We start from the raw sequence: 25,506 nt of genomic DNA, 5'->3' as shown, positions 1-25,506 counted from the left end.
CTCTAAAATGACATGCAAGCTTAATTGAGGAAAGCAGTTTTGATATTTTGGACTATGTAACTCCAACAGACTGAAATGAACAATGGCTTGTCCATCCTCGCCTTTTCAGACAAAACTTACTATGGCCAGGAAATTAAGAATGGACATGTGTGAGATGTGGGAAGGACAAGAATCAAGTCATGCTTTTAGCAGAAGCGGTAAAGTTAATTGGACTTCTTTAATGACCTAATGTACCGAATAAATCTTTACAACAGTCATAAAAAGAAGTCTTCAAGGTTGCAATGACGGTGACTTCCAAGTCGAGCACACATTTTTGAAACCTCAAAGATGATTGACTGAATCTTGGCAACTTAAGTGATAAGGGCAGTCTTATCATGGCAATAAACATGGAAGAGAGACTGTGTTCTTAGCACTGGTAATATGAAAAACAGACGTTTCTACTCTTCCAGACTGCAAATGGCCTCCTCAGCAACAGGAAAACCAGGTCTGCAAAATATCTGAAAGACTAGTGACCTTTTAAATGGAGACGAGAAATGTTTTACAAATAGCAGAGCGCTTCTTTTAGTTCACAGATTCCATATAAACACGATCACCAGAAAGACAGACAACATGTGAAGTGTAATGGTACAGGAAGGGTTTCCTGGAACACCGTTAGGATGTCCTAACACTGTCAAAAAGGACCAGCCCTAGTAAGCACACGTGCATTCAGGAAGCATTGCCAAAACCAACAGGATTTCGCCTAATGGCTTTGCCAATGTATTATTAGACATATTGCACAGCAGGGTGAGCTTTTTTGCCGTACCATAGCACTTTTTTTTCTTTAAGTCATGTTGCACAGCAGCACGTGCTCCTGTGCAGTAGGTTTAAAAAAATTGTCTAACAAAACCCATTAAATAGAGCCAAACTGCACAGCAGCCGCACAAGCTATTTGCATTTGTTTAATATTTTTTTTTTTTGTGTTGGACCAAAGGAGGCTAAGAGGAGGCAGGACGAACTGTGTGGGGGGCATGGGCAGCAACACAATGGGCATAAGGTGGAGAGCTAAGGGGCAAGCAACATGAGGGAGGCATGGGGAAAAACAGGGGAAGAAGCACACAATGGAGAGCGAGTGGAGTGTGAAAGCAAATACAATGAAGGAGGTGTCGGGCGGAAGGAGGGAGCAGCAACACAACAGACCGGGAGGGGGTGGGGTAAGTGATCAAGAGCATGGACTTTCGGAGAGAGGGAATGGAGACACATGCACTCTTGGAGAGTGTATGGTAACAAGTTTGAAAAAGTACCTGCAGGAGCCTGTAGCTAGTCGAAAGAGACTGGCCACAGACAGGAAGCTGTACTTTGTCCATGCTCCATGCCAGGGACACGCACTGCAGTCCCAGGAGGAAGTAGGTGGCAAGCAGGAGGCGGCGACCCATATGAAGCAAGGAAACAAAAGTGACATTGAAGCCAACCAATGATAAGTAATGGGCAGCCTCTGAGCTGGATTTAAGCAGGTTTTTTTGTGTTTTTTTTTTTTTTAAACAAAAGATTTTGCAGACAGCGCTTGCGCTGCAGTAGGCAAAACCTAAAAAGAGCAAGCATGGTTCCAAATGGGTTTGCTCATGCAAGCGTTTACATAGTGCAGGCTCTTGCACTGAATACAGTGCTCACTATTTATAGTTATGCAGCCTCGCAGCCACTCGAGGGCACTGTACACAGTAACGACGAACACCTTTGAGAATAATCTACAGTACCATGTGAAGAATACAAAGTTAAAGTTATTTTACCAATATCATGAAGAAGTTGGGTTAGTGATCATTTGGATAAGTATTTAACAAAATAATTTTAACAGCAGGCATCTATTTCACGGATTATGAGTGTTTGCTAGAGTCAGTAGGTGTGCTTGTTATTTATTTATTCTTTTGTTTACATAATTTGGTACAGTGAGGATCGGACAGTTCAATAAGGAAATGTTACCTGCCTTGTAATTCCAGTTCTGTAGGAAAAACTCTTCATCGGAGATAGACATTTCAACGTAAGTCATTTATATGTTGCTGCACAGAGCTGAACAGGAAGTTTCATACTGAATTTTAATAACTGGAATAGTCAATTTATAGAACAGAAAAAAATACTACATTGCATCACCTAGCTGGAAACGTAAACATTCCATGTTCAAAACAAGGGCAACCTTGCATTTCAGTAGAGAAAAACAAAAGGGAAAGATCGCCTGCTAGGTTATAAGTGCATAATGTCAAAAAGAGGACACTGTTTCTTTAAGAGCTCAGCAGCTTTTCTCTTCCAGCATGTACTATCCAGGCAGTCTGCTACACAGCCCAAGTTTTTTTAATGGCGTGGAATATACATTTCTAGATATTAAAGTAAAGGTGAGGTACACAGATTGGAGGGTAAATTGCTTATGACATCAGTGTGGATTCCTATGATGCAGTAGTGGAATTACAAACAAGTAAAATTTCCTTTTGCATCATAGGATCCTCACTGATAGTCATATGAAAAGAGTAGCAAGCAAAATTCTTAAAGCGAATACCAACAGTTTGGAGTAAAATCTCTAAATGAGAGTACAGGCTGAGAAAACCCAAGCGTTAACTGAAAAGGTCCTTTGAAGCTGTCTTGCCTACCAGAGTCACAGCAGTGTTTAGTGTATGAGTGGACTGATCGTCGGGCAGCAGCGCTACAAATCCTACAAAGAGGAACATTTGTTGACTGAGCACCTGTAGCTACTTTACGTCTTATGGAATGTGCATTCGGTCAACAAGGCAAAGGTATGTCAGCTTGCCGATAACAACATACTAAGCAGGACACTATCCATCTAGCTACGGTTAGTGTAGTAGATGCCATCCCCGTACAGAGATCCATAACTGACAAATAAATGTGTAGCTATGCATTAGTCTGTGGATCTTTCAAAATAAAACTTTGACTCTCTTCTCACATCTAACAAATGTAATGTTTATTCGACTTGGGTACAGTGACAGCTTAATTCACAGAAAAAGGAAAGACAATTTTGGTAAGAAAATGTGGTGATGTGATGAAACACTGTATATGGTTCAACCGCATAGAGAGCAGACAGCTCACTAACCCAGCAGATGATGATAGCCAGAAATGCTACTTTCCAGGAAAGGTGCTGCAAAGATGCTTTATGTGACAGCATAAAAGGTGCAGCCATTAATTTAGATAATACAAAATTAAGTTCCCATGGAACCCCAGATCACAAATCGTTTCTATTTGAAACTGTAAGATGCTCTTGTGGAAGATAGTTTTGCTTCGTTAACAATGTTCATACATTCGTAAGGTAAACCTAGATGTCCATATTGCAGGACCCTCTGGAGACAAGCAGACAAATTCAATGACTGTATGTTGAGATATTATACCTTTCCCAGCAACTTCGACAACAGATTTGCTCTGCATGGAAATTTGTGTGGTACCACTGATAGACACACTTCTGGGAATAAGCACTGTCCTGGGCATTCTAGGGTGATACGAATAATTGCCAAATTGTTTGTAGCTCAGTTTCATCAGTGCTGTTCGAATTAGTGGGAACAGCTGAAAAGCGTACAGCAAATTCTCAGAGCCTTTTTACAAAAGAGCACCCACCCATGGATCCTGATCCCCACTCTCTTGACTCATGTTTCGGCATTTTCTGTTTCGACTTCCTACGAAGAGATCTATAGAAGGATGCCCTGAGTCTCGGGAAACAATTTTGAGAATGTTGTTGTTTATTTTCTTATTGTGGTCTGAGATTAAAAACCTACTTAACAGGTCGCTTAGCAGTTCTGAAGTCTTGGGAGTTGCACAGCTTGAAAAGATAAGATGTTACCCTGTTTGTTCAAATAATACATTGTGATGGTGTTGTCTGTTTGAACCGACTGGGTTCAAAGTGCCAAAGTGTTTCAGGGTAGTTCTCCTTTCAAGTGTCCTCTTCGGGCTTCTCTCCATACAAAGCCTTTGAGTAGAGTGATGCTTCTCCCATAAGACAGAATTTGGGCAGTCTCCAGACTGGAGCACCCACAGCATCGGAACAATGAAGTGTGAGGTTTGTGCACCTGGCTGTCATCAGCCCAACAGAGGGAGTAATCAGGGACGAACAAAAGGGTAGGCCTGACCTAGAAACTTCCTCTGCTTGCACAACAGACACTGCAATCACAACCCTCACCTTGACAATCAACCAAATGGCAGCGCCAATCAAGAACTAATCAGAGTCTATTCGAAGAGCTGGGTTTTCATATAGTTGTCGAACTTAAGGATGGAAGATGTGGCTCTTATGTGAAGTGGCAGTGGTTCTAGGCTTTGGGCGCAATGTAGAAGGCATGACCACCGGATCTGGTTCTGTGTATGTGTGGGATGAGTGCAAGTAGGAGTCCGGCTGTGCGGAGTTGTCTGATGGGTTTGTGGAAAATGATTTAATTGTTGACGTAGACTGAACCCATGGCTTTGAAAGTGTCTTTGAGGAGTTTTAACTGGGCTCGTTTCTGTATTGGGAGCCAGTGGAGTGTGATGTGTGTGCGGCATGGTAGTTTAGCAGCAGAGTGGCATAGACAGCAGTGGCGCAGAGTACAGTAGTGCAGAACAGAACAGAGTAAAATTCAGAGGTGCAGAGTAAATTGCGCAGAGTTCATTGGTTTTGAGTAAAGTGGTGTAGAGTGCAGAGTGGTGCCGAGTAAAGTAGTGGGGTGTAGTGTTGAGTGATGCAGCGTAGATTGCAGTGGCGTAGAGCAGAGATCTTAGAACAGAGTTGCATAGAGTAGATTGTTGCAGAGTAGACTGTAGTGGTGTTGAGTGGTGCAGGGTAGAGTGCAGTGGCATGGAGTGGTGCATAGTGGAGTATGCATGGTGTGGAAGTGCACTGCCATTACTGACAACACATCCTGAATTGAAATGACCATTACATTTGCACAGACATAGGGGGTCATTCTGACTTCGGCGGGCGGCGGAGGCCGCCCGCCAAAGTTCCCCCGACAGAATACTGCAGCGCGGTCAAAAGACCGCCGCGGTAATTCTGAGTTTCCCGCTGGGCCGGCGGGCGACCGCCAGAAGGCCGCCCGCCCGCCCGCCCAGCGGGAAACCCCCTTCCACGAGGATGCCGGCTCCGAATGGAGCCGGCGGAGTGGAAAGGGTGCGACGGGTGCAGTTGCACCCGTCGCGATTTTCAGTGTCTGCTATGCAGACACTGAAAATCTTTGTGGGGCCCTGGTAGGGGGCCCCTGCAGTGCCCATGCCATTGGCATGGGCACTGCAGGGGCCCCCAGGGGCCCCACGACACCCGTTCCCGCCAGCAAGGTTCTGGCGGTCAAAACCGCCAGAACCAGGCTGGCGGGAAGGGGGTCGGAATCCCCATGGCGGCGCTGCCTGCAGCGCCGCCATGGAGGATTCCTCAGGCCAGGGGAAAACCAGCGGGAAACCGCCGGTTTCCCTTTTCTGACCGCGGCTTTACCGCCGCGGTCAGAATTGGCCTGGATGCACCGCCAGCCTGTTGGCGGTGCATCCGCGGTCCGCGGTCCCCGGCCCTGGCGGTCTATGACCGCCAGGGTCGGAATGACCCCCATAGTTTTGATGGTAAAAGTATGCAGTGCATAAACGATAATGTGTGGAAATGTCATCACCTAGTGTATTGATTTGTTTTGATCATAGTAAAATATTTGTTTCCACCACACTTCAGAATTACCAAAAAATGTGCTTTATCTGTGCTTTCCTAATTTTTATGTATTCTTAAATATCTGCACAGTTCATTTAGAAACATTTACATTATGTTGTTTACTACAAAAAAATATCACCCTACAGCCTTCCTCCAGCACACCTCCAGTAGCTAGCATGATTCTCCCTATTAAACAAGGAGGAATTGCGTTGGACTTTTTGTTTGGACACTCTACGCACAGTTCTAAACCATGAGGAATATTGGCCAACCACAATTTAAAATGAACTCTCCTCATACAGAAACTATATGGACTCACAAAGCTTGTTGTCCTTGCCTTTTTGGTTCCTTTCACAATGTGTTTATTTCACTGTCTTGCAGTCCTGAGTATTTTGGTGTAAGTGTACTTATGTTGATTTATCTTCAGGTTTGTCACTGTCTTTTAAACGATTCCAAAATGGTGTTCACTACCCATCCTTTTTCTGCCCCTATGTCTAGTCTACCTTCAGTTTCTTCATTTTCAGTTCTTGGTCCTTCTTCTCTTTTTATCACCTATATTAAGCAGCATGTTGCCCTCTCACACTCCCCTTTGAAAACTAGTTGCACCGAAAGGACTCCATGCTGCCAGTTAGCGCTATCAGTGAATCTCCATTGTTGGGATGATTCAAGCGCAGTCAAGCAATCTGGCAACCATGAGACACAGACCACACACATGCTTCCCACTGCGGCTGATCAGAGCCCCCTGGGGGTACCCAGCACATTTACAGCTCAGATCAGTGCCTCTCATACTACTGCACACACACTTCTTCACCAGTACTAACCGTTTCAAGGGTTTTAAGCAGCTACTCTTTTCATTTCTTTTTATGTAGGCCATTCCCTGCCACCCTGTTTCTGAGGCTGGTCACTTTCCTTTTTCTTAGCCTCACGGTTTCTCTATTATTGTTTCAGCTCTCTCTCTTTCTCAGGCTTATTGTATCCCTCCGAGTCTTGATGATGATTCTACAATTTTTACTGGGATCAAAATGAATTTATAAACATGGACCCCATGTGACTGTTGAGAATTTGCTGTAAAAGGCAGTGCTGCTCCTGTGTTTGTTGATACATTTGTTGAACACAATTTGAGGGTACCACCTCTAAAGAGACCACCATGCACGTTTATTTTGCACCAATATTCACTATGCAGCTATATGTCTTGAAATTGTTTTTCATAAACTCCTTTGGATAAATGTTATTCACCATTTGGTTCTTTGCATCTAAGGTATTATTACTAGGGACCAGGGTGTTTTTTATTATAGTTATTGCCCCAGGTCCCCAGTGATCTTTCGGTTGCCCTTGTTGAAACTTTATTTACATAAATCCACATGCTTCCTCTGAAGACAGAGCCTGACATTTGACCACTGTCTTTGAATGAGCAGCAAATGTGACAAGATAAGAACAAGATTTAAAAGACTGTTTCCAGAAATTGAACACTGGTGGAAGGATACAATAGGGTATAAACCACACAAAGGACAAACTCAAGCTGAAAACAAATAAAGTGGAATGTATTCTCAGGGAAGTTTTCCGAATGTCCCCAGGGTGTCTTTAGTAAACGAGACAGCTGTGCTGTCTGGTAGGCTTTGGCCTAAAAAGGAAAGCTGAAAGACAGAAAAGAGTAGGAGAGACAGAGTGACAGATGAGAAGCAAGTGGAGTGAGGCGGGAGCCTTGGATGTACCTGAGTACCACGCGCATATAAGCGCGTGTGTGTGTGGTTGTCCCAGGAGGCACATGCACCAATTTATACATGTGATCATATTCAGAACCCTTTTCTGATGTAAATAAATCATCTCTTCAAGCATTTGCAATGCAGGGTTATCACTACAGGAGGCATTTTATGTGTTAGAAATCTAAACGTAATGAAAATTCTGTCAAAACAAATGTTATACGATACCTTTTAAATCTCTTTCTTTAAACTGACTAATTGGAAACATCATGGCATCAGCTAACTGAGTTGAGAGGACAGCATGACAAGAGCTGAGCTGCAGAAAAAACAATAAACACAACATTATTTCACAAATTCCAAAACTGAATGCAGAAAGTATTTTTAAAACAGAAAGACATAGGTTCATGTTTGCAGGGTCCTAACGTAGCTTGCAGAATAATAAGGTAAACTGAGAATCACATTATTATCTGGGTGTTTCAGGTAAGTTCGAGTTAAATCAAGGTGAAGGGTAATGTACAGATTTAAAACTGTGCAGGAGAAGGCAGTTGCTGCTTTTTTTCCTCTTGAAAAACATACAGGAGACGGCGAACTCCTGCTCAGCAATCTTTTCCATGCTGTGCCTGTCCCATAAGTTTGCCAGATAACTCTATTAGCAGTAGATTTTGTCTGCTCCTAATGGCTCTAAGGACATCTTTAACATTGTTCCTTTACTCTCCAACCCCAGATTTACTTCCAGTACTTTGTGGAGGTCTATCTGTCTTTTTTTCCTGAACAACAATGACTCTCCTCTTAAGACTTAGCAAACTACTATTGCCTCCTCCAGTGAGTCTCCGGGCATTGCAAAGACAATGCTATAGATTCTTAGTCCTCAAAGGAGAATCTCATTAAAGTGCTCTCTGTCTTTGGTCTTGTTGATGAAACCTCTGCGCTATTCTTTATTAACTCAAGATACACTTTAGATTCTTGTCCCATGTGCATTACTAAATTGGATATAGACGCTCCTGCTCTGACCAACCCTCCAAAATCACAAAATGATCTCTCTCCTGCTTTAAAATCAAGGTCAATGGCTAGCTCTCTTACTTTATTAAACAAAATCTATTTTCGATTTTGCCCAAGGTGATTTTTGTCTCAGTCATGTTACAGAGACTGTAAATGTCTTAGCGATGCAAGACCTATGGATACCTCTGGGGTGAAGCAGTGCAACTACCCCTCTACTTCTTGGCCTCTCTGGGCCCCTTAACAATGTTTCTCAGTAATGTGTCTATTTGAGATTAGTAGCAAAGGTTGTGATCTGGACTATCTATGTTCTTTTCTAGTAGAAAGTGTTTAAGTCATCTATCCGCCCATACCATTCTTCCTTTAGATCTCTCTTCTGTGGGGTGGGGAGAGGCCAATTTTCACCCTGGGCTTCACAATTCAATATTTGTGTAGCCCTTTTGGGCATTTATCCTTCTTCAGATGGCACAGAAACCATCAGCCACACAATAAGGAGCACTAACAAGATATAGTTCCCACTTTAAAAACTGATACACTTCCAGAACCATCTGGATGCTCCACTACTTTTGCTTCCACACTGACTAAAGTCAGCTAATCATTTATCCACCTGTCTGTTGAACTGTTGCCAATTAATAAGCGACCCTTTGCCTGCCAGCTGAGACCACTTTTAATCTTGGTGTTTTGTTTTTAAACTATTCATTATCCTTTATGAACCATAGCAATAAGATTTTCTACCTTCTTCTTTAATATCCAAATTCTCAAGAGAAAAAAAATTCTGCAACTTCCTTCTTTTGCACAGAAATTTGGCATTCACAGCAATATCAGAAGTTGTGGACCATTAAAATGTATTTCTTCAGGGAATAATCAAATTCTATCCTCTTGTGTCACCCAAGGTAACCCTTGTCTCTTCTCCATGTTGTGCAAAAGTCTGCAGCCAGATTGACAAATAGGCTGGACAGAAAGATTCCCATGTCCTCATATCAGGTAGCCCCTCACTGGTTGCCCACTAGAAAACGTTCTTGATTCAAATGCAAAGTCTCTACTTCAAAGAGGTGAATGACTGTGGCCCTACCTTCTTCTCCCATATTTTTCTTGGTTTCTACACTCTGTTGTTACTCTGGTAATCTGTTATCTATTGTCTAGGTCAAGACAGCCTACCTCCGTTTAAGTTATCTCTCTTTTCTTATCTACAAGGGCTCACATTTTCTTTCTACCAAACTTAGGGCATTCCCATACTTAGTTCTCATTCAGCAAAGGATGAAAAAAATGACCTTTTTAATAAAATGGTGCCCATATGATTGGTCTGCTATGTGCTTCTCCTTTTTGAGGCTACTTCTCCAGGATGCTCTGTTCCAATGAAGTAGTAAGGCTTCACAGCATTCTATCATCAAAGAGTAGAAAGACTATGACCTGGTATTTCTAAATACATTGATAGAAAGTACTTATCTTTCTATGTTAGCTAGACAGAAAGACTATCTGCTACATGCAGACAAAGCAAGCTATCCTTCTCCTCTGTTTACAGTGGGAAGGCTACTGCAGACAGGCTAGCTTCATTAAACTCTGAATTTAGAGATAGTGGGCTTTGTCTACTATTATTATTGCATGCCAACAATAGATAGTGTGTTTTCTTAACTGTTAGAGCTCTTGAAGATGCAGATTTTCAAATTCACCACCATTTACCTGTTTGGTTCATGGGGAATGTAGGTGCTAAGAGAAATTGTCATTATGTGTGGTCGAGGGAGGAGCTCAGGTGAATAAGGGTGTTACTGAACAAAGTGCTGCAGAAATCAATATTTAGGCTAAAATTAGGAAAGTGTGAGAAACTAGCATACACTGCCATTGATATAAAAAGAGACCACAGACTAGAAGTGGCTTTCTTAATTAAAATACAGGGAGTGCAGAATTATTAGGCAAATGAGTATTTTGACCACATCATCCTCTTTATGCATGTTGTCTTACTCCAAGCTGTATAGGCTCGAAAGCCTACTACCAATTAAGCATATTAGGTGATGTGCATCTCTGTAATGAGAAGGGGTGTGGTCTAATGACATCAACACCCTATATCAGGTGTGCATAATTATTAGGCAACTTCCTTTCCTTTGGCAAAATGGGTCAAAAGAAGGACTTGACAGGCTCAGAAAAGTCAAAAATAGTGAGATATCTTGCAGAGGGATGCAGCACTCTTAAAATTGCAAAGCTTCTGAAGCGTGATCATCGAACAATCAAGCGTTTCATTCAAAATAGTCAACAGGGTCGCAAGAAGCGTGTGGAAAAACCAAGGCGCAAAATAACTGCCCATGAACTGAGAAAAGTCAAGCGTGCAGCTGCCACGATGCCACTTGCCACCAGTTTGGCCATATTTCAGAGCTGCAACATCACTGGAGTGCCCAAAAGCACAAGGTGTGCAATACTAAGAGACATGGCCAAGGTAAGAAAGGCTGAAAGACGACCACCACTGAACAAGACACACAAGCTGAAACGTCAAGACTGGGCCAAGAAATATCTCAAGACTGATTTTTATAAGGTTTTATGGACAGATGAAATGAGAGTGAGTCTTGATGGGCCAGATGGATGGGCCCGTGGCTGGATTGGTAAAGGGCAGAGAGCTCCAGTCCGACTCAGACGCCAGCAAGGTGGAGTACTGGTTTGGGCTGGTATCATCAAAGATGAGCTTGTGGGGCCTTTTCGGGTTGAGGATGGAGTCAAGCTCAACTCCCAGTCCTACTGCCAGTTCCTGGAAGACACCTTCTTCAAGCAGTGGTACAGGAAGAAGTCTGCATCCTTCAAGAAAAACATGATTTTCATGCAGGACAATGCTCCATCACACGCGTCCAAGTACTCCACAGCGTGGCTGGCAAGAAAGGGTATAAAAGAAGGAAATCTAATGACATGGCCTCCTTGTTCACCTGATCTGAACCCCATTGAGAACCTGTGATCCATCATCAAATGTGAGATTTACAAGGAGGGAAAACAGTACACCTCTCTGAACAGTGTCTGGGAGGCTGTGGTTGCTGCTGCACGCAATGTTGATGGTGAACAGATCAAAACACTGACAGAATCCATGGATGGCAGGCTTTTGAGTGTCCTTGCAAAGAAAGGTGGCTATATTGGTCACTGATTTGTTTTTGTTTTGTTTTTGAATGTCAGAAATGTATATTTGTGAATGTTGAGATGTTATATTGGTTTCACTGGTAATAATAAATAATTGAAATGGGTATATTTTTTTTTTTGTTAAGTTGCCTAATAATTATGCACAGTAATAGTCACCTGCACACACAGATATCCCCCTAACATAGCTAAAACTAAAAACAAACTAAAAACTACTTCCAAAAATATTCAGCTTTGATATTAATGAGTTTTTTGGGTTCATTGAGAACATGGTTGTTGTTCAATAATAAAATTAATCCTCAAAAATACAACTTGCCTAATAATTCTGCACTCCCTGTATATGTCTTACTTTCCAGTATCAATATCTCCCCAGAAGCTCATCTCACTGATCCAAACTCTGGAAACTCGTGTACGGTATGAACAGCATGAAATGGAATAGGTGTTCCTCAGCATGTTCCTTTAAGCATGTTCCTTTAAGGGTCCAGCCCAAAGCCCATATAACTGAGACAGATAACAAGAAATCTGATCTGTTTTCCAGTGCCTAAAATGATTCAGCAGGCACAACTTTGCACTGCCAAAATAATATCAATCTGTTTCTGAAGGAGAGCCAAAAATACAGTGGAGCATTAAGACAAAGGGCCTGATTTAGAATTCGGTGGACGGGTTACTCCATCAAAACAGTGACAGATATCCTGCCTGCCAAAATATAAATCACATTAATTCCTATAGGATTTATATTTCGGCGGATGAGATATCAGTCACCATTGTGATAAAGTAACCCATCCACTGAACTCTAAATCAGACCCAAAGTCTTAGAAAACATCAAAATACATCAGATGAATAAAAGATAATGAATTTGGGAAGAGGTCAATTTTTGAAATATTATACAGACAGCAATGTGCTGTCTTAGCTGTTGCCTGTACTTGTAGGACAAAAAGCTGCCTGGAGGGAAGGGTGGACAGGGCAACAAGGAGAGCCACAGAGGGGAAGGAGTGGAAAGAGGAATAAGAAGGTGTGAGATGTGCACAAGGGCAGGAGGGGGCACAGGAAAGAGGGAATGGTAGGGTAGGGGAAGAAGTAGAGGGGGTGGTGAATGAGCAAAACTAAGAGAAGGACACACGATGGTCTGGGAGGTGACAGCTGAAAAAGACAAAGATGCTTTTAGTTTCAGAATAGTGCAATGCAAGCGAGGAATTTGAGGCAGAAAGACACCGTAACAGACAGAAGCATTCTGCGAAAGAGAAATTTTCCTCTAGTTTGAGCCATAATGTAACTGATGAAGTGTCAATGGCTAGTCAAAAAACCCAGTGACTGAAGGGGCATACCCAAAACCCACTCTACTATATTGTAAACAAAAGGTCGGTTAGATAGCTGTGCAGCTAATCCAGGTCTAAAAAGGAAACTTGCATGGTAATGAAAGGCTGTGGATTCACATGCCAGATCGAGACCTGGATGGGTGAACAAAAAGTCACGCAGAGTGGTCTGAGAGCTATTTCCATTCACAAATACCCCTAAAAACTAAGTTAATATGATTCTACAAAACGGTTTTCTGCACAAAAAAACATTTGAATAACCATGGTTCGGCAGACTACATTGGGATGAAATGGCAGACTCATATTTTGGGCCTTTAAATTTCCCTTTTCTTGCTGACTGCCTCTACCCTATTTTTCTCCCACTTATGAGTCCGATCTATGTGTTTGTTTCTGTGAAGAAGCTATTTATGTCCTAGTTACTACAACCATCTCCGAAGTGAAATTACAGAAATGCATATATTGCACAAGATAAAGTAATACTGCATTAAAAAGGGAAAAACAAGTAGAGACTCAAAATCACTTTCCATCTACTAAGCATATTCTGTGATTGTGTTCTTAGTTTTGAGACATTTGTGTAAGAGGTGAATACCTTAGAATTTGCAAGTTAACATTACGTAATAGATGCCATTGGGGAGAACAAAACTCTTGGCGGACTTTAAATACTAACGAAAACTTTGGTGCAGGTCTTGGTTCAGCAAGTATGGCTGCCATGAGGTGTTTAGCAGGAAAGGCTATGTACTAAAATGCCCAGCAACTCCTGAAAGGTTTCCCGGCTCACTGGGACTAGAGTATTAGTCTGCAAATAAGGGATTTAAAATACAAAAGCGCTGAGATTCTTGCTATAATTGACACAAAAAATGAAACACTGACAAGAATTGTTTTGGCTGGCTGGAAGTTTCAAGATAACTCAGTGGGGATCAGTCATCGGATGACCGGAAAGCGGATGGCAGCAGAGCTGAACCGCACTCTGCTTCTAGAGCACTTTCCCATGCCGCCGTGAAGTACGCGTGTCAGAGCCGTGGCAGGAAACAGATTGAGGAAGACACTGGAGCAGCTGCAGATATCGGATGGCAGCACAGCACTGCTGAGGCAAAATTCGGACCAGGCATCAGCCTGAGTATGGAAATCTAAACAGAGAATTTTATAGGTTGACAGCCTGCGGATGCTCTACAAACGGCTCTACACTCGGCACCATTTAAGCACCTCTACGGCAGGTACATTCCGAAAAGAGGCTCACTGAAGCAGCACGCTGAGGTGAGTGCGGTGCTTCGTAAGGAGTTGGGCGGGGCCGTGGTTCATCCAGTGCCTGCTCACAGGCTCACGTTAACAGTGCAGCGACTGGAGACGGGAGGAGAGGATGCACACTCAATGTCGGGACATACTTCAGCGACACCAAACCATTCAGTGTAAAAGGTCATTTATTTAGGACAGGATTGTAACAATAATGCATAACTAACTTTCAACGGGAAAACCCCAGCTTTAATAAAGCACACCCTTTAACATTTCCTCGCTCATTCTTTCACTCAAAACCCACATTTTTCGCTTCCATTCCCCTGCACACTCCCCTTTCGCTTTCATGCCCTACTTGCTTTATACACCCCCCACACTCTGATCCTTCACCTGCTTGTTTTTTCCCCTGGAAGTGTGGCCAAGCCTGCATCTGACTCCCCACCCTCCCCCATCTACTGCCTCACTCTTCATCACAAACCTGCCCTAACTGACGTTCAGAACCCCCTACCTAAACTCCCTCATTATGTACCTACATTGCTACTCCCCCACTACTCCTTTTGCCTATTGCCAGGTTCCACCCGCGTGATGATCAGCGTGGAAAGAGGTGGTCCCCCCCCACCCTTTTTATCCCCCCCTCCCCTAGTCCCACCTCCACCTACATGCTACCAATCCCGTCCCTTCGCCGTCACTGCCTTCTCTCCCAAAGAAATGGTAAAGCACTGCCGCCATTGCTGAAGTTGTTGTAGCTGCTCAAGTGTTGTTCTGACCTATCCCTCCCCTCGCTAAAAAGAAAAAGTAAACTAATCTTTGTCAAGGCCAGTTTCAAAGTATAGAGGCCCCCCTCTCTCTTTCCTGCCTAGTCCACTGCCAAAAATGACCTGCACATGGATAAAAGTGATAAACCGATAGAAAAGCGTAAACGCAGTTGCTTGTGGCACCCACCTGGACGAATCCTTGTTTGTGAGCTTAGTCAGTGACCATGAGAACATTACATCGTAAGTGAACTGGCTTAATAATAGCACCTGCACAATCTATTTCACCACAGAAGCTAAAGCACAGAGGGGGACCCGCAAGGCCAATCAATTCCCAGGTCAGCTGTAGCTCACAGCAGGGGATGGAATTACTAGTCAGAGAACTCCTTGAAGCAGAGCAAAGTGGAACAAGTAGAAACTCTGCGGGGGTGAGATAAGACAGAATGGTGAGAGTGGGAAAAGAGGGGACAATTTGAAATCTCATACAACAGATGCGCTTTCTGAGCCACTTATTTTTGATGTTGAGGCGGGAGGGTGAATCGCTCCTACTACGGGGGACAGCCTCAGTATGTCTTCTCCATTCAAACAGTATCCTTTATTTTCAAAACTACCCCGGGGTTCTATACAAAGTGAGGACTTAACTTCCTCCATAGATGGGGGGATGTTAATAGGGGTCCAGCAATCTCGCTTCTCGAGAAGGTGCCCTCTGTGAGTATGGCGCTAATTGTGCCTCAGTGCACGGAAGCAGCTGATTAAAGCATGCATGCAACCTTTACCACAGTCTGGCACCGACCCAGTGTGCAATTTATTGTAACATACACCCAGAGGGCATCTTAGAGATGCCCCCTGAATACCAATCAGACTTCTAGTGTAGGCTGACCAGTTTCTGCCAGCCTGCCACACACCAGCCCTGTTGCTGGTCACATGGGGAGAGTGCGTTTGTCACTCTGTGGCCAGGAACAAAGCCTGTACTGGGTGGAGGTGCTTCTCACCCCCCCCTGCAGGAACTGCAACACCTGGCGGTGAGCCTCAAGGGCTCACCCCTTTTGTTTCAGCACCCCAGGGCATCCCAGCTAGTGGAGATGCCCACCCCTCCGGGCAATGCCCCCATTTTTGGCGGCAAGGCTGGAGGAGATAATGAGAAAAACAAGGAGGAGTCACCCACCAGTCAGGACAGCCCCTAAGGTGTCCTGAGCTAGGGTGACCCCTGCCTTTAGAAATCCTCCATCTTAAATTTGGAGGATTCCCCCAATAGGATTAGGGATGTGCCCCCCTCCCTACAGGGAGGAGTCACAAAGAGGGTGTAGCCACCCTCAAGGACAGTAGCCATTGGCTACTGCCCTCCCAGACATAGACGCACCCCTAAATTCAGTATTTAGGGGCACCCCAGATCCCAGGAAATCAGATTCCTGCAACCTGAAGAAACAAGAAGGACTGCTGACCTACAAGCCTGCAGAGAAGGATGAAGATGACAACTGCTTTGGCCCCAGCCCTACCGGCCTGTCTCCAAGTTAAAAAAACCTGCAACCAACGACGCATCTGACAGGGACCAGTGACCTCTGAAGCCTCAGAGGACTTCCCTGGATTAAAGGACCAAGAAACTCCCGTGAACAGCGGCCCTGTTCAAAACCAGCTACTTCTTTGCAACAAAGAAGCAACTTCCAAAGACTGCACGTTTCCCGCCGGAAGTGTGAGACTTCTCACTCTGCACCCGACACCCCCTGCTCGAGATTCAGAGAACCAACACCTCAGGGAGGACCCCCCAGCGACTGCGAGCCCATGAGTAACCAGAGATGACCCCCCTGAGTCCCCATTGCGATGCCTGCAGACAGAATCCAGAGGCTCCCCCTGACCGCGACTTCACGTAACAGGGGACCCGATGCCTGGAACCAACATTGCACCCGCAGCCCCCAGGACCTGAAGGAACCAAACCTCAGCGCAGGAGTGACCGCCAGGCGACCCTCTGCCTAGCCCCGGTGGTGGCTGTCCCGGGAAGCCCCCCCCCTGTGCTTGCCTTCACCGCTAGTGACCCCCGGGTCCCTCCATTGTTACCTATCTAAAACCAGACGCCTGCTTTGCACACTGCACCCGCCCGCCCATGTGCCACTGAGGGTGTGTTTTGTGTGCCTACTTGTGTCCCCCCCCAGTGCTCTACAAAACCCCCCTGGTCTGCCCCCGAGGACGCAGTTACTTACCTGCTGGCAGACTGGAACCGGAGCGCCCATGTTCTCCATAGGCGCCTATGTGTTTTGGGCACCTCTTTGACCTCTGCACCTGGCCTGCCCTGAGCTGCTGGTGTGGTAAATTTGGGCTTGCCTTGAACGCCCAACGGTGGGCTGCCTATGCCCCAGAACTGAGACTTGTAAGTGTTTTACTTATCTCCTAATCTAACCTTTACTTACCTCCCCCAGGAACCGCTGATTTTTGCAGTGTCCACTTTGAAAATAGCTTATTGCCATTTTTTACAAAGTCTGTATATGATATTGCTTTTATTCAAAGTTCCTAAAGTATATAAGTGAAGTACCTTGCATTTAAAGTGTTTAATGTAAATCTTGAACCTGTGGTTCTTAAAATAAACTAAGAAAATATATTTTTCAAAATTAAAACCTATTGGCCTGGAGTAAGTCTTTGAGTGTGTGTTCCTCATTTATTGCCTTTGTGTGTACAACAAATGCTTAACACTACCCTCTGATAAGCCTACTGCTCGACCACACTACCACAAAATAGAGCATTACAATTATCTAATTTTGCCACTAACTTACCTCTAAGGGGAACCCTTTGACTCTGTGCACACTATTTCTTACTTTGAAATAGTATATACAGAGCCAATTTCCTACAATATAGATATGTGATCCAGGGTGTGTGGGATGGGGTTCCTAGGGAATTCTTGGGGGACTGAAGTGCGTAGGGTGTAGTGTCATGGCACCTAGAGAGAAAGGGGGATGTGGGAAGAGGTGCAGGTCAATCTACGCTTCCCCAGGGGTCTGTGGGTGGGTAGGTTAGGGGGATCTCTGGAAATATGGGAGAGTTCAATACATTATTTCCTGAGACTACTGGCCTCATTCAGGAAGTGATCTTCGATAATAACAGATGGAGTTGGGCACGTTTGGAACCATGGTAGAAACAGAATGGTGTCATCGCCCTGGGATGGAAAGTGGTTCGGCTCTGGGTAGATGCAAGCAGGAATTGTACCTGTGGTGGGAGTATGGGTGGGGGAGTAGTCGAGTGCAGTATTTTTTGTTCTTGCACTGCACTTTAAGGAATGCAATGTTTGCAGAGCATATGCACTTTAAGGTGGGGGTGCTTCAGCTTCTATTTCACTGCACTTTAAAGAACAATATGTTAGCACAGCACAGTAAACTTTATGGCATGCACCAGATGAGGTGTCTGCACTATAGTAATAGTGATTCACAACGCATTTACACTTTGCACATCTAGCACTTTAGGAGTATTAAATTGCAACAGAAGGAACTGCAGTGTGTGGGGGCGGCAGGTGTTCTTACAAAAAATGTATTTCAACTCATATTTTACAGACACTTGTACTCTGCCGAGCAAGTTTAACATCTCCACTATACTGCTACCCAAAAGAGAAAGGGCATGGTGAAGTGGCTACAGTTAAGGAATGCAATAACATTTTCACATGTATTAACAGCTACCCACATCAGTTAGTAAGCATTTGTGCTGCCTACTTTGCAAGGCAGATTGGAGATGTACCTTGACATCCTATACGGTAGGGCTTTGTATTACTAAATTTAATGCTAACGGTATAAACAATAAACATAAAGCCCACGCGACTGAAGATTGGTTAAAAGCTCATTCACCTGATTTGGTCCTTATTCAGCAGACAGTTTCAAGATCAAAAGGCACCACAAAGTATAACATTTTGGAGCGATGGGCTGGTCGTCAATGCATATCATCAGCAAACGCTGCTCATATGGGAGTGGCTATCTATGTGAATACATTCTTCCCGTTGCACGCTGCCTTCTCTCAAATAGACAAAGACAAAAAATGGGCTCTTATTAGTGGGTTGGTTAATAATTGTAGATTGACCGTAGCCATGATCTACCCCCCCCCCCAACTCCTGATGATCCTGCCCCGATTCTCAAACTCACTCAGGCATTGTTAACTGTTCCTGGAGTTGTCATTATTGGGGGAGGGGGTTAATTTTTTATTAAACCCAGCCTTAGATTCAACATCTCTAACGTAAGGCAAAATAAGCTAAAGGTGGCAAGAGCCATATCCGAATGCATGTAAATGTTGGGTCTAACTGACTTGTGGCTCGAGTAGTATGCAATAACATACGAGTATTCTTGTATCTCAGGGAAATATAACTCAGCCGCTAGAATCCTCCCGTGAGCTGAATTTAAGTAATAACATCCAGACTCCGAGCAGTTTCTCAGATCACTCTTTGAAGGAGATGAAGTGAGAGGCCCACTCTGAGGAGGCATTTTGATAAGGTTGACCTAGAGAACGAAGAATGGTGCAAGGAAGTAAACAGTGCGATAGCCAGCTATTATGCACTAAACATGGGCTCCGCTAGCGTAGACTGTGTCTGGAAAGCATTTAAGGCAACCATACGTGGTCAAATAACCTTATGGAGTGTTACGTATAAAGGGCACTAGGTGCACGCCGGGAGGGTTTGGAGACCGCTCTTCGACAAGCAAATCTGGCATATTTCCAAGGTAACGCAGCTAATAATGCAGTGCTTAAGCAGGTGAGAGCGAATATGCAAGATTATTATTATAAGTGCAGCTATGCGTCAACGGCCACCTATCTTCAAAAGGTGTAAGAGGGGACCGTGTATGCCGGGAAATCTTTAGTCTGTCAGGTGTGTAAGCGCCAAATGCAGAGCAAGGTTACCTCCCTATCTGATAATTAAACTAAAACTAGGCTGACACAGCCTGTCCAGATTTATGAGAAGTTTCTTAGGCACTACAAAGCGCTTTTTGGTGTACAACAACAGGTCAACAAGGACTGACTTAAAAGTTTTCTATCTCAGCTTTCTCTCCTAAAGTTTGGCGTTAACCAAGGACAGCCTACCCTTGAGGAGATAGAGGAGGTGAAGTCATTGCCCAGCACCAGCCTTAAATCCTGAATTGGTAAGACTTGCCAATCCCAGCTTCTTTCCGCACCGCAGTCGTGGTTAGCTTCCCAACAAAAGATAAAAATAAAGAGGATGTTAACTCTCATAGACCTATTAGCCTGCTAAATGCGGATTATAAAATTATTACAAAAGTGTTGGCTAATCGGATGGGCCAAGTGCTGGGATCAATTATACATCCAGACCATTGTGGGTGCATTCTTGGGAGGCAACTTTTCTCTAATATGAATTTCTTAATTGAGGCTTTGGACTATTTTTCACAAAACTAGATTTCAGCCCAGGTTTTTTTATTAGACACGGCAAAGGCATTTTACCTTGTGCCCTGGGTCAGTCTTTTTTCCATCCTACGTGAGTTTGAGTTCCCTGAGTGGCTGACTGAGAACTTATAACATGTGTATGTTGGGGCTACAGCTCAGATTGCCATTAATTCTTATATTATAGGGTCTTGTGCGATTGCTAGGGGCACGTGGCAAGGATGTCCTTTTTCGCCTATTCTTTTTGCGCTATTTATAGAGCCTTTAGCCATAGCAAAATGCACCAATAAAGGCTATCAAATCCCCAATAAGTGGAATGATTCCTATTACATTATATGCAGTTGATACAGCGCTATTTTTAAAGCCAGAAAAAGCTAATTTAAACCAGGTTTTTAAAATATTTCAAGACTTTCAAGAGCTCGGTGGGTATAAAATAAATACGCTGAAAACAAAAATCTTATTAAGTGATTGTGCACTTGACACTTTACCAATAGAATTTCGCCCCTTAATGAATCACAACCCTAAAAGATACTTAGGAATATAGGTCTCGGAAAATGTGGATGATCTATTTGCCCTCAACTATGTCCTTCTGATTCACAAGATCAAAAGCACTTTTTTCTCGGTGGATCGATTTACCACTTTCAATAATGGGCCGGGTAGTTTTGATAAGAATGTCAGTTCTGTCGCTGTGCATTTTCTTATTTTCAGTGATTCCATGTGCCCCTCAGATGAAGTTTTTTAAGGAATTAGAGGGTATGTTCTCGATCTTTATATGGGCGAATAAGACACCCAGACTGGCTATTGAGGTGCTTTGTAGAACTCTAAAGGAAGGTGGTCTTGTCTTGCCTTGTCTGATCTGAAATTATATTACTTTGCTAATTTTGCACATTGTTCATATAGATGTTTAAAAAAAAAAAAAAAAAAAATATCACAGTATGACGAGTGTAGACAACTTTTTAATTAATCTGATTTTTCAGGAGCATAAAAATGTCGATTATCAGCACCTTACAAGATCCCCAAAAAAAGTCAGATACAAGACTTTAGTGTGGCTTCTTAAATGTAAAGATCAAATGTGTATGCATTATAACATTCTGGTCATTAGTGGTACAACTCACTTGGCCAATATTTGGGTCGGGAATTGTCCTTTGGTAGATAAGAACAACTTGGCCAGGTGGGAGTCCAATGGATATAACAAGGTTCCAGATTTTTTAAACGCAATAAGTTGGAAACCTTGGCCAGATAAAAAAAAAAATCAAATCGACATTTTTGGATATTAATGCAAGTGTCTTTTATTCATTAAAGACGATTTTTAATAATTTAGACATTAATAAAATATGGGACAATTTAGAGTTGGCTGAACACGGGATAGAAACCACCACTCCTAGATCCATCAGTTCTTGGGTCGGTATTTTGAGGCGTCAGAAGATTAATACACTATACCTAAAGCTGCAAAATAGGTTGCAGTCAAAGGAAGGTCTTCTAGTCTCAAGAGGAGACATGGAATAGGTTGAATATGCTTAATTTCTCGTTATTAAAAGCGGCTAATTTCCGCAGAATGCAGTTTTATGCAAAGTGATTACTTTATAGAACTCCGGCATTTCTGCACAGAATTCACCCCTAGCTTCCTGATAAATGCTATAGGTGTTTAGTGGAAAACGGAGTCAATTAAACTCATATTGTCTGGGGATGTCCACAAATTACCTCTTTTGGGGCAGAAATTCAGTCTCACTGCTAATGCACTTTAAGGTTAGTTCATGATAAAGATATTCATTTTGCCAAACTGCTGTTTTGAGCTGGTCCCTTTGTGTACGCAGTGGTGCCTTAAAATGCAAAAACTTAAAGAATTAGAATATTAAGTACACACTTAGATCTCGATCTCTTAAGAAATTTTGCAGTTTATGGGAAACTCTGTACTAGGGGATGTAGTGGCTCATTTTTGTGGATGTGAGACGGCAGAGTTCGGCAATATTTATGTGACACTAATTTAAGATTCTGGACTTGTGCACATTTTGGCTTTGAGATAATTATTTATTTGATTCATTGTCCACTAAACTATTTGTATCATGCTATGCCATGATGTTGCTAATTCCTTTGCTATACTATTGCCTTTTTAGATGCGGTATGAATTCTCCCAAACAAAAACAAAAAAATGTGGCCACATAGAAATTCTGCTAAGCCTTCTTCGTATATTCACTACAGGTTCGACGCCTTGTTGCAGTGGGTCCCACTCAAGAATCCTTGTGGCTCAATTCCTGGGATTTTAATATGTTGTCTGGTCCCTCTACTTAAGTAAGTCGTCAGTGCTTTCAAATCACCTTATAAATTGGGATAAAGGAGACTGCATATATCAGCTGCTATGGGATGAAAGATTAAAAGATGTAGAATGACCTCTTTAAGAGATGTTGGTTCAAGCACCTGAGATTAGAAACATGGTGCAGCGTACACCAGACAGAGTACGCATTATTGTGTAGGGGGAGGTGTGAGAGGAGATGCAACTGCACATACCTACTTACCAGTTTGTGTTGGTCAAGGCCAATGACTTGTGTTTACAGTAAAGGGTAGAGTCAAACTCAAAGTCCTTTTTTACATTTCTGTGGCAGTCAGTCCTGTATAGGTAATGTTAGCCAATAAAAAAGGCAAGTCTGCCAATTGTCAGCTGGGCTGCTCCAGAGGTATTACAACTCACACAACATGGGCAGGACAAGGGCAAGCATCACATTCCTCAACCCATGTCTGCGGGACCTCACAGATAGCCTTAACAAAGCAGCTCCTGCAACTGTTGCTACATAGTGATACTATTGTTTTTGGCTGACTCATTACAAATTAACCAAACAATCATATTTTTTTATTACATAAATACATTTTGTGGCATGTGCACAGGGCCCTGAAAAAGTAGGCCTATCTACTACTCCTTTGGGGCACCAACACGCTTACACATACTTACGAAGCAGCTCCAGCATCTGACGCCAACTAGAGGTGTGGCTGCCGTTAGCTACCTCATCATAAATTTATGGGACAGCCTGGAGATTTTATTAAATATATACATTTTGAGGAAGGCATGTGGGGCACCAAATAAAGTGAAGTCCAGGTCATAGAGTCTCCACAAACTCTCCCATGAGACAACTCTGTGACATATGCAAAAATACATGCACACACAAGCAGTACATCACTGGAGCAGGAGCGCAAACCTCTGACACACAAATTTATCAGGTACAACATGAGCAATTGCAGTGTCTGTTTCCCTTACACATAGGCAAGTACAGCTTAGCCACAAGCAATGCAAGCCTCCTTTGCAAAGAGTAACACCATCTCTTTAAGGTTCCACGAGCATGCACCTTCTGCCCTCTCTGTAACTACCTAGAAAATCCAAGACGCAATACCCATAAGCTAGCCCCTCCCACTATCCAGCTATCCTGAAAACAATAGGTAGCCTCTGACCAGTCCCTTGCTTCTCGTCAACCTGCCATCAAACCTTCTAATAGGACATTTCCATTATCTCAAAAATTTAACATTTTACAGTGAGGAAACCTCATAGAGCATCATTGTAAACACGTTGGAAGCATAATTTATAACTCCCTTCCATCCCCCATCCCCAAAAGCAAACCATAATCTTTAATTCACCTAAAGCATGTTATTAGTGCATAGGCAAAGCTTAATAGATAATAGCTTTGTGATAAAGCGGTGCTGGGCATTTTTTTTGGGGGGGGGATCATGATGGACTGATGCAATGTTTAATCAATCCTGCAGATGTACGTCTCTGTGAAGATGTTTATGGACTGCATTTTCGAATTTTTTATTTCAAATGATGTGCTTGTTACTGGAATATTTTTGTAATACAAATTCCTTAATAAACCAGCTTAGATGTTTTCTATAAGATAACAATAAAATGAAATTGCTCATTCTGCTCATAATATTGAATGGTTTTACAATTTACATTAATGCTTATATTTACTTAAGTGGGTTGTCAATAAAACGTTTGAAGACTACTGTTTAAACTAGGCTCTTTTCTTGTTGCCTCCCCTCCATCTTTCCATGGAAGTCACCCTTAGATTTCCCTCCTTGTTTCTTGGTAAATCACCCCAGGGCCCACGTTTCTGTCTAGGAAAACTGTCACTGAGCCTGCCCCCCATGATCTTTAGGAAATCTAGCCTTGGCCAATCCTCCATCTATCTGCGATAGTGTCCCGTAGCCTGCCCTCCATGTCCATGGCTAAGTGCCACCAACTCTTCCTGTTAATGGGGAAGTTCCTCTTACATTCAGTGCTGCGCTCCACCTCTTGCGTAATGCAGTCCTCAGTGTACTCTACCAAATCCCTGATTTCCAGTGGGCCAAAGCATCCCGGCTCCTTGGTGCGAAATAAATCCACCATAGGCCATCCGAGTCTGTGAGCAGCCTAACGTAGCACCAGTGACCAGGGAAGTGCTCCATGGCCCCACTGTAGAGGGCTCAAAGTCTGTTGCGTTCTCAGGCCAGTAGACCACATTCATGCCACAGTCGGGGTCCACACCCAGCATGACAGAGTAGTTGAGATCCAATAGTCACTGAAACCCACCATGCGTGGCAGGGAGTAATTGAAGCAGCACCTGCAGGGGCATGCCTCCTTCAAAGAAACAAATGGGTGCAGCGTGATCTCCCATCGTTGGCTCAGGTGGGGCTGTGATGGGCTGGGATACATGTAAAAGCAGGTGAAGGTACAGGGCCTGTTCTTCTTATTCACAAAAGCCAACCTTCAAAGAAAAGGCCTGAACCATGAAATAACCCACAAAAGATAATGTAAGAATTTTAAACATGCAAACCTTCTAAAAATAAAGAAACTTTTCTGATTCGTGGAATTTTACATTTCAATCGTTATTGTAATTTCATGCATAATGGAAAGCTTGTATAAGTGTAGTTATTTAAGGACCACCATCTTAAAAGGCTCAAATGCAACACATTAGAAATACAATAAAGGCATACTTTCATCCAACAAAGGACAGAACCTCTTTTAATTTAAGAAATATGATATTAAAAAAGAGGAGTATTAAGCTCTTCCATTTGGTGGTATGTGGGAGCTATTTCATGAGAGCTGAGTTTAGGAAGCAATATTTTTGTAGGTCCATTAACTTTCATTGAGAATAGTTCCTTGATATAGGCGCTTGTAAGTAACTTCTGGATGCCAAGAAACGAGGTGATATGGGTAGGTACAATAAAAGCAAGTACAGAATTAATAACTTTTAATGAATAGCTTTAAACAAATACTTGTAAAATGTACTGGAAAGTTCAGCACTTGCCTCATCAATCACTTTTGCAAACTGTTGCAGGGTGGAACTCATAACTTCATCATCACCCCCTAAAGGAAAGCGCTGCAAATCAAAAAAACTAGTTTAGTTAGCAATAATAACTACTATACCCAAGTCATAGATCTGCACCGGAAGCCCAGGATCTTGCATTCA

At 43.2% G+C, this 25,506-nt stretch overlaps 1 protein-coding gene across 2 annotated transcripts in view; it reads right to left on the bottom strand.

The window, feature by feature from the left end:
* The window catches only part of APPL1 (adaptor protein, phosphotyrosine interacting with PH domain and leucine zipper 1), a 221,717-nt gene that overhangs the window by 144,158 nt on the left and 52,053 nt on the right, over positions 1 to 25,506 (bottom strand). For both annotated transcript variants that reach the window (XM_069206469.1, XM_069206468.1), the window contains 2 exons: positions 25,345 to 25,416; positions 7,549 to 7,636 (listed from right to left, as the gene is read on the bottom strand). In XM_069206469.1, the coding sequence (XP_069062570.1) occupies positions 7,549 to 7,636; positions 25,345 to 25,416 (160 nt within the window). The remainder of the gene's footprint in view (positions 1 to 7,548; positions 7,637 to 25,344; positions 25,417 to 25,506) is intronic.

The sequence above is a fragment of the Pleurodeles waltl genome, chromosome 9, assembly GCF_031143425.1.
Source record: "Pleurodeles waltl isolate 20211129_DDA chromosome 9, aPleWal1.hap1.20221129, whole genome shotgun sequence".
Lineage (NCBI taxonomy): Eukaryota > Metazoa > Chordata > Amphibia > Caudata > Salamandridae > Pleurodeles > Pleurodeles waltl.
The sequence above is the reverse complement of the archived record's forward strand: the minus strand, read 5'-3'. Positions and strand labels throughout refer to the sequence as shown.